The 13,588-nt window shown below is 40.2% G+C and overlaps 1 protein-coding gene across 2 annotated transcripts in view; it reads left to right on the plus strand.

The window, feature by feature from the left end:
* The window catches only part of TXK (TXK tyrosine kinase), a 68,083-nt gene that overhangs the window by 38,817 nt on the left and 15,678 nt on the right, over window positions 1-13,588 (plus strand). For both annotated transcript variants that reach the window (XR_004438029.1, XM_033214743.1), the window contains 4 exons: window positions 103-182; window positions 1,108-1,235; window positions 5,509-5,583; window positions 9,032-9,203. Coding sequence is in view for 1 of the 2 variants with exons in the window: in XM_033214743.1 (XP_033070634.1) it covers window positions 103-182; window positions 1,108-1,235; window positions 5,509-5,583; window positions 9,032-9,203 (455 nt within the window). In the remaining variant the exon portion in view is untranslated. The remainder of the gene's footprint in view (window positions 1-102; window positions 183-1,107; window positions 1,236-5,508; window positions 5,584-9,031; window positions 9,204-13,588) is intronic.

Here is a 13,588-nt window from a genome sequence, read left to right on the forward strand (position 1 = left end):
TATTTATGGTAAGTCAATATAGCTTTGATTTTCATCCCTGAGTTGTAGGTTTGTCTTTCTAAGAAAGAATAGACTTATTCAATAAATGATTTTGTTTTGCAGTCTAAAGAAGGTGCATTTATTGTCAGAGATTCAAGACATTTAGGATCCTACACAATTTCCGTATTTACAGGAGCTAGAAGGTAAGCACTTGTGATTTTGGTTACTATAGAAATAATCCCTGGGACAGTCTCTATCACATAGAGAATGTTAGTGAGAGCTTAGCTTAGGGAAAAGATTGTAGGCCTGGAAGTTAGAAAAACCAGCCAGTCTGTGATATGTCCCTAGCATGCTCTGTGTGACATTGGGTAAATTTCTTAACATCTCCTGTCTTCCTTTTCTCAACCATCAAGTAAAGTTGTAGTAGACACTGTTGGGCACTTTCCTCATATCCCTTGGTCTGTTCTGGGATTCACTTGCAGAAAGTTCTGTTGTACTCAGAAAGCTTCCTGTGTCTGTCTGCCTGAGGATGTTCTCTGGCTGTGGGAACTTGTGGGACTTACCGCTAGGCTGAAAGTGCCTGAGAGGTAACATCCCAGGAGCAACCCTACATTAAAGAGAAAGGGAGTTTGTGAATAAATATCTCAGCTTCTTTGCACTTCAGTGGGACAACTGTGAAGTGTGTTCTGCAGTCTCTCCTAGGTTCCTACAAGTATTGAGCCCCAATTACCCATAGTAGTAACCTACTAACTAATGCACCCGGCATTGGTTTTTCCTCCCTTCTTGTCTCACATCTCCAATTGCTCACAGTGCTTGTGTTCATTCATTTAACCAATACTTGATATTCAGTATGTACTTATATGTATTAATTGTGAGATCTACTTTTTTGAACACTGGTCTTGTCACTCAGACAACTTTGGCTGAAGTTATGTTTGAATCTAAGGCCCCAATAATTTAGTTGAGGGATTTTCTTGGCATGGGGAGGCACTTGTTGAATTTAGTCAATCCATTTCTCAGTGTAGTGTTGCTAGGATGAGTTTTAGAACTGGAGTCCTGTCGTTTAATGAGTTGGCTTAGATCCAAAGTGATCTTTAACTCTTCTAGTAATTCACATGTTCTTGATTGTAGAAGTGCAGAGGCTGCCATAAAACATTATCAGATAAAAAAGAATGACTCAGGACAGTGGTACGTGAGTGAAAGACACGTCTTTCAATCAATCCCCGAGTTAATCTGGTATCACCAGCACAATGCGGCCGGTAAGTGGGGAACTTCAAACTGGGTGAGTCAGGGAGCCAGGCCCTTGATGGGCAATGCATCTTTGGTATCAGGCACTCAACAGGAGCAAATCTCCCTGTAGAAATGGTTTAAGCGCTTGAAGTACAACCTATCTTTTGAACAATTATTTCTTATTGGTGCCTCTTCATTTTTCTAGTTGGTTGGGGGCAAGAGGTAGGTCAATTTCTTATATTTCTACTAGGTTAGAAAAATGATAGATGACAGAGAAGCAAATAGTCATCAATCATTATGCATTTGTTCTGGAAATTTACATAGGACTAAATGTAATAAGATTTCAAATACCCTAAATAATGATGCTTCTTTTCCTTTGCCCTGATAAATCTGCTCTCTACTTTAGACAATTGCAATAGAAAATTACCCTTATATCTCTCATTCTCTGTTCTTTCTTGTTTGGAGAATATGAAAAGTCACAGAGAATACAGCCTTTCACAGTTACAATTTAGCGTAACTATACCAGAAACATATTTAACCCATCTTCCCAGCCATTGTTTGCAATAATTGCTATTTTTGCAAACCTATCATCTGTGGACAGATATAGGATCCCAGAAAGCTCCAGCACAATTACAATCACCTCTCTGGCCTTTAGCCCTTGCTCAGCCTGTGCTGAACCACTCTGAGCCCATGGGGAATCTTCTTACCTCAGCATTGCAGAATTCAGAATCCACTGTAACATTTCATATTACTTTGACTTCTTGTCATGCATTTCTTTTTTAGATTTCTCTCATGAAAAGTGAATATTCCTTTTGGAAAGAGTTCACTTTTCCATTACACTGGTTCTAAGTATCAGGAATATATCAAAGGACATTTTTATCCACTTGTGGGATGCATTCACACGGATATTCCAGGCAGTCACTGGAATTTTGGTTAAGGAGTGAGGGTAAAATATCTGGGTCGGGCCATAAAGGTCATAGTTGTAGCTAGAGATAGAGTCAAGATGTCAGTTCTGAGTTTTCTCCTTTACATTCCTCTTTTTCCTTCCTCCAAAGAAAAAACTTAAGAAAGAGTGGTTATGGTGAAAAAGTTAAATGAGGTTAGATGAGGGCTTTAACCTCAACTAGGTCTTAGAGTCACTGGTAAGTATCCATTCCTGTTCCCTGTTCAAACTTTTACCATTCTCAAGACTTCTTTACCAAAATTAACCACTGCCCTATTAGCAAATCTCCCATCTGTCTACCTCACTAGGAAAAGTGAAGTCACCAGAGTCACCAGGTATGAGCGACCTCCGTCTCCTCTTCTGTCTCCATGCCCTGTCATCCTCATTCCCTCCAGTAGTAGTGAGGGCATGCCTGTGCTCTTGCCCTTACCTGCCAATCCACTGTTCCTTTCTCTCCTGTATCTCTTCTATTCTTCTGACTTTCTCCCTTTAGCTCTTAACTCTATAAACATGCTTAAGACTTTCTTATCCTAAAAACAAAAACAACTCTTCTCCTGCTGCCCTAATTCTTTCTCCCTTTACACATTGCTCTTGTAAGTTGCACTTTTGGAAAAATGTGTCCACATCCACTGTCTCCACTCTCTCACTTTCCATTTACTTTTTAAACATCTACGATCTGTCTTCTGCTTTCAGCACTCCATATTTGACCAGTGGCCCGTATCTTGACAGTACAGTGGTGCTTTCTAGTTCTCATGTGTTCAGGTCCTCTCTGCTACATTTGGCAGTGTCACTTGTTGCTCCTTCGATGTTTGACACCACCCCTTTTTGGCCTTCTCCAACTCAGAAGTTCCTAGTGGGTCTTCCCAACGTGCCCTACTTCTACTCTTCCCTTAAATAGTGGTTTTCCTACAGAATCCATCCCTGATCACTTCTCTTCTTACCTGAGGCATCTCCCTTTGCATAATCTTCTCTCTGGTAGACAAAGGCACTTGCAATCCTGCAGGCCCTGAACTTCACTGATGAAATAGATGCTTCATCTTACACCATTACTCTCCCTACAAATGTCCTCTTTCTTTTGTCTCTCTCAGGTAATACCAGCATCATCCAGCCCCTTGTAAGGGTTGGAAGCATAGGAATTAAATAGATGCTTCTTAATACCTCACTTCTGATTAATTATCAAATGCAATTGATTTCGTATCCTAAATGTGTCTCCTATAGATCCCTGCCTCTCCCTACCTTCTAGTACCACCCTAATCATTGCTCACTTGGACAACTGCAGTAGCCTCTTAACTGGTCTCATTGCCTCCACTGTTGATTTCTCCTTAATCCATTCTGCTAGTATCAGAGTGATCTATCAGAAATGTAAATCTGGGCACAGTGGCTCATGCCTGTAATCTCAGCACTTTGGGAAGCCAAGGCAGGTGGATCCTCTGAGGTCAGGAGTTCGAGACCAGCCTTGCCAACATGGTGAAACCCTATCTCTACTAAAACTACAAAATTAGCCAGTCATGGTGGCGCATGCCTGTAATCCCACCTACTCGAGAGGCTGAGGCAGGAGAATCACTTGAACCCGGGAGGCAGAGTTTGCAGTGAGCTGAGATCACACCATTGCACTCCAGCCTAGGCAACAAGAGTGAAACTTTATCTAAAAAAAAAAAAAGTAGAAGAAAAGAAAAAGAAATGTAAATCTGACTGTGCCCTCCTAACTTGGGACTTTTCAATAGCTTCCTCTCACCTGCAAGAAAACGTAATGCTCCCTAGTATGGCTTATGAGGCCCATCATACCCAGAATACTGCTTACCTCTCCAGTGTAATTTATCTGGCTCTACCTCCTGAGTTTTGCTCAAGTACCCACCATCATGCTTCACATTTCTAAGTTTCATCTCATTCTGTTACCTCTACTTAGAAAGTAGGGTCCTTCATAGTTTCTCCCCATGGGTTAACTCCATGTTTTAGTTTCATCTCAGTCATTTCCTCCTGAAGACTTCTTTGAGTCAAACAATGTGTTAAGTGCTCTTTCTCTATGTCCCAAGGCACCCTATATGCATCTTCAGCACAATACTTACTCCTTTCACATTAGAATGGCCTCTCTTTGCCTGTCTTCCTGCACTGAGATAGAGCTCCCTGTGGGCAGAGTCTTCATTTTACTAATCTTGGAATCTGCTGTGATCTTTGGGAATCTACCTAGAAGAGTGCCTTGCACACAATAGGCGCTTAATATATGCTTCTTTTTGTTCTTACACTGGTCAAGCTCGTTTCTGTCTTCCAGCATTTGCACATGCTGTTCCATCTGCCTGGAAGGCTCTTCGTCAGTCAATGTCAGCAGAGCTGTCATCTTGTCAGAAAGGCCTTTCCTGAGCACCCACTCTAAAGTAACTGTATGTTATCTGGTCTGCCTTGCACTGAATCATCATCATCTACTTTTTCTTGTGTGTGCATGCACTTGTTATTTTCTCTTCCTCTCACTAGTATGTAATATTCACGAGAGCAGGAATCGTCAGTCTTGTTCTCTACTGTCTCCCAACATCTAGATAGTGTTTTATTAAAAGCTTTTATTAAAAGCACATACCAGGCTTTTAATAAATATTAGTTGAATAAATAAATAATAAATGATTATTAAACTAAGTTGAAATGTAAGGTGTATGCCTAAGTGGGTCACTGAAAAGAAAAAAAGAGACATTTAATGTATAGAATTCTGTATGTTTACTGAACCAAATGAAGTCTCATTTGCTCTACCATGCATTAAAAAAAAAAAGAGTATAGAAAATGGGCACACTTCAACACCGTTGGTGGTTGAACAAATTAGTATAGCCTTTCTGGGCACTCTTTGACCTGGAAATCACATTTTACAAGGTGATAATTTGAGAAGTACAGACAAATGTATGTTCAAGGACATATGGCATATTTTATAATAGTGAAATCTTGGAAATAAATTTAAGCTCTGTTTATAGTCAATGACATATATCAATTACATGCATAGTGCAAAAAGCTTTTAACAAAATATTTATACTTCTGTAAAATATATTGGATGTGTTCATGTTTTCAATTATGCACATAGAGATTTTTGCAAAAATGTTCACCGAGATGATAACAATCTCTCTGTGGATACTAAGATTTTGTGAGGGATTTTTTTGGGGTCATCTTTATACTTTCTTAGATTCTTTAAATTGTATACAATGAGCCTTTTTTTTTTTTTTTGGAAAATGTTTTTCAAATGGGAAAATAAGCAAATGGACTAACTGGTAGAATGAATTTTGTTTGCCTAATTATTTAAATAATGATACTATCTTCTAGTATATTTCATTCTTTCTTCTGTATTAGCAACTAGGCTTGAAATATTGATTTCTCTTTCCCCTTAGGTCTCATGACCCGTCTCCGATATCCAGTTGGGCTGATGGGCAGTTGTTTACCAGCCACAGCTGGGTTTAGCTACGGTAAAGTGTTCACACATGCTGAAGTAAAATAGCAAATCCAGTAGTAAAGAATCTAGTCCGGCTGGGTGTGGTGGCTCACACCTGTAATCCTAGCACTTTGGGAGGCCAAGGTGGGTGGATCACCTTAGGTCAGGGGTTCAAGACCAACCTGGCCAAAATGGCGATACCCCGCCTCTACTAAAAATACAAAAAATTAGCCGGGTTTGGTGCCTGTAATCCCAGCTACTTGGGAGGCTGAGGCAAGAGAATCGCTTGAACCCAGGAGGCAGAGGTTACAGTGAGCCGAGATCATGCCACTGCACTCCAGCCTGGACAGCAGAGTGAGACTCTGTCTCAAAAAAGAGGGAGAGAAAAAAAAAAAGAATCTCCTCTAAGTTCCCTATTGATTCTTTGAACTATCAGCACTTCTGAAATGTCTATCTAGAAATATTTCTTCTCAAAGTTTACATCACCCTTCTGAGACTTTTAAATATGTACATCTCATAAGGACAATTTAAACTTTGGGGAGAAATGCTTCAGTTTTACTTCAGATTTTACTGTCACATTACCAGGAGCCTTAATCTTCACCCTTTTGATAAATTACAGTTCTTTTCATTTGGATATTTGGGTTGTTGTTCTTTGGTTACAAGGGTGCCTGGGAAATGACTCCTCTCCAAGAGAAGCTACTAAAAAGAGCTGCTCAAAGTATTTTCTCTATCTTTTTTTTTTTTCTAATAGAACGTGCACAAAGTTCAATTTGAAGCACTTTCTAGCAAATGTGGTATTTGTAAATCTGTGAGAATAAGTAAGTGCCAGGGAATCCTATTTTCTAATTTGGTAACATTTTATTCCTTTAAACTTCTCTCAGTAGTGGGATTCAGAATATACTGAAAAAAAAAACTAATAACACAATTATATTGGGAAACAAGTAACTGGGACTCAGGATCTCATTAAGTTAAGTGGGATGGAAGCAGGATTTCTGGCTATTATTGGTGCCTGTATTAGTCCTCTGGCCCACAGATAGTATATATAATACAAAGTTCTACCATTAACAATTTACTTAAGTTAAACATGGTTCTTTTTTATTTCTTAAAAATAAACTCAAAAAATTTAAAAACAAACAGAATAGTGTACAACTCATAAGTCATAAGTCTATAGCTTGATTTGTTTTGTCTGGTTTGATTATGTTATATAAACGGAATTGGACACTGCATTTTTTTGTGTCTGACTTCCTCCTCACCTCATTACATCTGTGAATTTCATCCGTGGTTCTGGGTAGGGCTGGTTTATTTTCACTGTGGTGCAGTGCTACACTGCATGACATACCACAACTTATTTAGCCATGCTTCTTGTAGATGGCCATTCGGGTTGTTACCAATTTTTGACTCTTACAAATTAATATTGTTAAGAACATTTCTGTGTGTGTTTTGATGAAGTTAAGTGCACATTTACATTCCAGTATATGTTGGATATGTGCCTATTTGCATTCCAGTATATGTTGGACCTGCTGGGTCATAGGCTATGCATATGTTTAGATTTAGTAGATACAGTCAGTTTTCTAAAGTGCTTATACCAAATTACACTCCCATCAACTATATATAAGTTCTAGTGGCTCCATACCTTTGCCCTTGCCAATATTTTATTCAAGGTTTTTTTTTTTTTTTACATGTTAGCCAATTTGGTGTGTGTATCTCATTATGGTCTAAATTTACATTTCCCTGATGACTAATTATTTTGATCAATTTGGCTTAGTGGCCATTTGGATATTCTCTTCATGAGAGAATACTCCATTCAAATTTTTTACCCTTAAAAAAGTTAGAGTATATGTCTTCTCTAGTTGATTTATTTATATTCAGAATAAGAATTCTATGTTGGTTGTATATTTTAGAAATATCTTCTGTGGCTTAACTTTCTACTTTCTTAATGAGGGTATTTTTGATGAACGGAAGTTTTATGAAGTATAATTTATCAATATTTTTCTTTGTGGTTATATTCTGTTGAATAAATGCATGCCAATTTGAAGGCCATGAATATATATCCTCCCATGTTACTTTTAAAACATACCTGTAATCCCAGCACTTTGGGAGGCCGAGGCGGGCGGATCACAAGGTCAGGAGATCGAGACCATCCTGGCTAACACAGTGAAACCCCGTCTCTACTAAAAAGTACAAAAAACTAGCTGGGCGAGGTGGCAGGCGCCTGTAGTCCCAGCTACTCGGGAGGCTGAGGCACGAGAATGGCGTGAACCCAGGAGGCGGAGCTTGCAGTGAGCTGAGATCCGGCCACTGCACTCCAGCTTGGGCGACAGAGCGAGACTCCGTCTCAAAAAAAAAAAAACAAAAAAAAAACAAAAAAAAACATACCTATGAGGCCGGGTGTGGGGCTCATGCCTATAATCCTAGCAGTTTGGGAGACTGAGGTGGGCAGATTGCCTGAGCTCAGAAGTTTGAGACCAGCCTAGGCAACATGGTGAGACCTTATCTCTACTAAAAATACAAAAAATTAGCAAGGCGTGGTGGCATGCCTGTAATCCCAACTACTTGGGAGGCTGAGGCAGGAGAATCACTTGAACCTAAGAGGTGGAGCTTGCAGTGAGCTGAGATTGCGCCACTGCACCCCAGCCTGGGTGACAGAGTGAGACTGTCTCCAAAAAAAAAAAAGAATAATAATAATAAAAAAAAAACATACCTTCTATAGGGAGGGAGAATACTTTGCACAGCTGGTAGAAAGGACTATCAGATTTTACAATTCTTTAACTTTTTTAAATGCATTATTCGAAAGTTCCAGCAGATGGTGGTATTGCTGTATAAAAAGGAGACCCTAAACCATTAAGTTTGGTACAGTTTTCAAGAGGGTTATTTTAAAAATAGTTTATTTTTTCCCGATTTGCTTCTATAAAATGAGAAATATACAGTAAAAATTTCACTTCAGATATACTCTTAGATATATGTGGGTTAGATTTCTAACACTGAATTTATTAAATGATTTCATTGGACTTTTCCCTAAGAAGAAAAGTTACCAAGGGAGAAAAGCCCTTTAGGGATGGAGTGAGAAGAACAACAGGAGGAACTGAAATCACAGTTTTATTTACCTTACAAGTTTACTCACCAGGAAAAAAAAAAAAAAGCAGACTGGGAACATAAATATTTTGGTTCCCAGGTCTAGTTTTGGTAGGTTTAGTTTAGAAAGGCACAGAAGTGTGTTCACTGTTCTATTTGGGAGCAGAGAGTGCATTTTGCTAACCTTAATTTGTTATACAAACATCACCAAATAAATACAGTTTGTGTTTTGAAACTTGAGTTCTTGAATTACATTTAAGCCATAGAGTATTAAAATGGCTCAGATCCTCTCCACTTTATACATTTTTTAACCTCTCTGTCAAATAATAGGTAATTCCTAAACATTTCCCAGCCCTAATATTTTAGCATTCTTTCTTTCTACTTGTAACATGGATATTTTACTTTTTCAGAAAAGTGGGAGATAGATCCATCTGAGTTGGCTTTTATAAAGGAGATTGGAAGCGGTCAGTTTGGAGTGGTCCATTTAGGTGAATGGCGGTCACATATCCAGGTAGCTATCAAGGCCATCAATGAAGGCTCCATGTCTGAAGAGGATTTCATTGAAGAGGCCAAAGTGATGACGTACGTATAAACAACACACTGATAAATATCATACCATGCCCTGGTGTCAGGGAAACAACATGAGCTTTGGAGGCAGCCACACCTGGATTTGTGTCACAACTTTGCTCAAGCTCATTGTGTAACCCAGGTATCTTATTTGATCTCTGTGTGACCTGGGTGAATTATTTCATATTTCCAAACCTCAATGTCCTCATGTATAAAATGGGATGAGAGTACCTACCTCACTGGATCAATGTGTGAATTAAATAAGAGAATTTATGTAAGTGATGAGACAGGAGAACTCCCTTGACACCTTTGCAGAACTCCCTGTGAAGGGGGTGGCTCATTTACTCAACTGCTGTGTGCTCAACCCCCTTACGGGATGGGGAGCATGCAGGTGAACCAGAGTGAGCGCTTTTGGGCTCCAGTCCCACGACGGTGTCTAGAGGTGTTACAATGCTCTTTTAACTTTTCCATCTGCAGATGGCTAAGTGTTAACCACTTCAGTGGAAAGTCAGGGTGACAGCCTTTTGCATCCTGCCCTCTTGATACCTGGGTCCTTGTATGGCATCCAGGAAGAATCAGGTCACATGGACTTGAAGGATGGTGAATGCAGAGATTTTATTGAGGTGACTCTCAGCAGGATGGATTGAGAACTGGAAAGGGGATGGAGTGGGAAGATGATCTTCCCTGGGAGTTCGACTGTTCTGCAGCCAATCTCTAACCGCCCCCAGCAGAACTCCTCAAAGTTCAGACACTCCTCCTCTTCTCTTCTTCTGTGCTGCACTGCTCTGTCACCTGCCAATGGAGCTTGGGGTTTATATGGGCACAGGACAGGGGTGTGGTAGGCTAGAACAGTCTTGGAAAGGGCAACATCTGGGCACAAAAATAAAAATGCCTGTTCCCATTTAGGGCTACAGGTTTCCAGGCTTGAAGATGGGGATTTTTCTGGGGAACTGCCCTCTTCTACCTAGTATTTCCCTGCCTCCTGTCGGTATCAGTGACAAGCAAGTGTGTTCTTTTCAGCTCAAGAATAGGTGCTTTACAAGTACTGTTTTTTTTTCTCCTTTTCCCAGAAGCAAAAATGATGGTTATGTCTTAGTAGTGATATACTAATCATCTTTTGAAAGGGCATCTTCCAGTGGCCAAAAAGAGTTAATGTTTTTTTAAGGATAAAACAGTATTTGCTTTCAGAGGACATAAGTGTCCAGAGCTTTAAAAGAAGTGGCTCTTTGTAGACCACTGGACACAACTCTTCTGTGATTTCCCAGGACAGCATTTTGACTCAGTTGAACCCATTTCTGTGGCTCATTAACTGTAACAACCTGAGCTGGACCAGGACAGGCCAATAATTTGACCATAGTTTAAGTTAACATTCTTTAAACATTTGTTCAACATTTATTTAGAGGAACAACAATGCTGTGAAGAAGAAAAACTCCAGATGGCAGTATTTAGATTCTGCTCTGTTTTCCAGAGAAGTTTAGTTCTGACCCACACTTGTAGACTCCAACTAGAAAAACAAACAAACAAACAAATAAGCAAACAACAATCAGAGGAGATTAACTGAACTCATTCTCTTTCAAAGGCAGAGCAAGTGTATTCCTTGGGGCCCTCAACCCATACCCTGAGGGTCCTATCAAAATATCCTTTCCATTCACTTACAATAGAATGAATTCCAAGGGAAGTTGTTACAAACACAATTTTGCAGTGACATCAGCTTCCCAATGATGTTTTTGTGTCCCTAGGTGCCCCAGGCACCTATCTCTATCTGGCCTTTGCTTCCTGTAGCTGTCTGCATCTTACCATGGTTTTTCTACACCTAAAGGACAAAAATTGTATTCCTGAGTTGGATTAAATAGGCATAATAAAAAAAGAATGAATGGGAGACAAGTGATTCAGGGGGAGTTAAAACCATATTTGAATCTCTATCAAACAAGAAAGAATTGAAGATGTTTAATGTCTGAATGAGAGAATTCTTGAAAGGTACAAGCCTCATTGGGCATTTGAGGTCAGGATCTTTGAGGACAATATTTCCCCCAATTCATTTTGGGAGGCCAACATGGGAGGATCACTTGAGCCTAGGAGTTTGAAACCAACCTAGGTAACGTGGTGAAACCCCGTCTCTACAAAAAAACAAAAAAACTAGCCAGGCATGGTAGTGAGCACCTGTAGTCCCAGCTACTCAGGAGGCTGAGGTGGGAGGATCAATTGAGCTCAACAAGTTGAGGCTAGAGTGAGCCATGATGGCACCACTGCACTCCAGCCTGAGGGACAGAGTGAGACCCTGTCATACACACACACACACACACACACACACACACAAATCCCTGATTTCTAAAAAAGTGAGGCAGAAAATCTTCCATTCTAACATCCTATTGCAAATATATTTATCTTTAAAATAGTTGACATGCACTGACATACTATCTACCAAGGACACACAGCTTTGCACATATTAGCTCCTTTCTGTGTGTGGTTTAAATACCACCTCTTTCAGGAGATCTCCTCTGACTACTCTGTTTAAGCTGGCATACCCACTGCCAAATGCTTTCTGTTGTATCGCCTTATGTTAGTTCCATCAAAGTCCTTTTCATAGTCTGAAGCTTCATGTGTAGTTGTTTTATTTCTCCCCCACTAGCATGCAAGCTCTCTAATAATAGAACCTTTTATTTATTTGTCCTGTTTAACCTGGTGAGTGTTAAAAAGATGACTAGCATGTAGTTGGTGCTTAAAAGACATATATGGATTATTGAATGAGTTAATGAATCCTCACCACAATTCCAAGAGGTAACTTCTATTAAGATCCCAGTTTTATAGATAAGAAAGAGAAAATTTAGCCGGCTTATTACAAACCAAAATGTATCTGAGACAAGGTTCAATTAATTTAAGAGTTTACTTGGCCAAGGTTAAGGACATGCCCATGACAGCCTCAGGAGGTCCTGATGATATGTGCCCAAGGTGATCGGCCTACAAAAATGTAAAAATGGCTTTACACATTTTAGGAAGACATAAAACATCAATCCATCCATGTAAGATATACATTGGTTTGGTCGGGAAAGGCAGGACAACAGGGAGTGGTGAAACAGGAGAGTTTTCTGGCCCCCACTTGCAGGACATGCAACAGAGGTGTGGCTCTCTGTTCAGCCACCATGATCTCAAACCTTTTACACGATGGGGAGCACGCAGATGGGCAGGTGCAGGAATCAAGGTGAGTGCTTTTGGTCTCTAACCCAACAGCAGCATCTAGGGGTGGGTGTCTGCAACTCCCAAAGCCCAAGTCGGTCCTTGTTGCAGTGTGCTCTTTTAGCCTTGTGATCCACAGATGGCTTAAGGGTTAACCAACTCAGTGGACCCTCTGCCTTTTGGCAAGGGCAGGGGGCCAGTGTGACAACTTTCTGTATCTCAAGCTCTTGTCCAGTGTTCTGGAAGATTGGGTCACACACAAACTTGAAGAATGAATGTGAGGTTGTATTGAGTGTTGGAGGTGGCTCTCAGCAGGATGGATGGGAAGCTGGACAGGGGATGGGTTGGGAAGATGATCTTCCCCTGGAGTTTGGCCATCCAATAGCCGATTCTCTGATTGGCCCAGCTGAACTCCTCCTGATGTTCCTTCTCTTCTCCCCTCCTCTGCTGTACAATTCTGCTGTTTGTCTATTCGTCTCCTCATCTGCTTCTGGACCTGGAGTTTGCGATTTATATGGGTACAGGATAGGGGACGTTTTGGGTCAAAAAGCAACTTTTGGGGCACAAAAACGGGAATGGCTGTTCTCATTTAGGGCCATGGGTATCTAGGCTTGAGGGTGAGGACTCTCCTGGGGAAACTGCCCTCTTCTACCCAATATTTCCCTGTCTCCTGTCCGTATCAGTGGGGGCTTCCAAGTCTTAGACAGATTCAAAGATTTTCTGATTGACAGTTGGTTGAGTTATTATCCAAAGAACTGAAATCAATGGAAAGGAATGTCTGGGTTACTATAAAGAACTGTGGAGACCAGCACAGATGGTCTGTGTTTATTATGCAGATGAAACTTCTAGATAGAAGGTTTCAGGGAAAATAGATTGTAAATATTTCTTGTTAGACTTGAAGAGTCTGTTCTATCAGTCTCAATGTCTGTGTTGATGTTAATGGTTATGAGGCATGTCCAACTCCCTCTTCCCATCGTGGCCTGAACTAGTTTTACAGGTTAACTTTGGAATGCCCTTGGCTAAGAGGAGGAGTCCATTCAGATGGTTAGGGGCTTAGAATTTTATTTTTGGTTTACATTATGTAATTTGCCTGTAGTCTCACAACAAAACATCATTAGAGCTTCTAATTGAAATCAAAACTGTGAACTGTCTGGGCACAAAAAACGTGATCTTAATGAACATAATTATCAACACACTCTTGGAAAACTAATATATGTTAGAGGGCA

This window comes from Trachypithecus francoisi, unplaced genomic scaffold (assembly GCF_009764315.1).
Source record: "Trachypithecus francoisi isolate TF-2019V2 unplaced genomic scaffold, Tfra_2.0 Lachesis_group1, whole genome shotgun sequence".
NCBI classification, from domain to species: Eukaryota; Metazoa; Chordata; class Mammalia; order Primates; family Cercopithecidae; genus Trachypithecus; species Trachypithecus francoisi.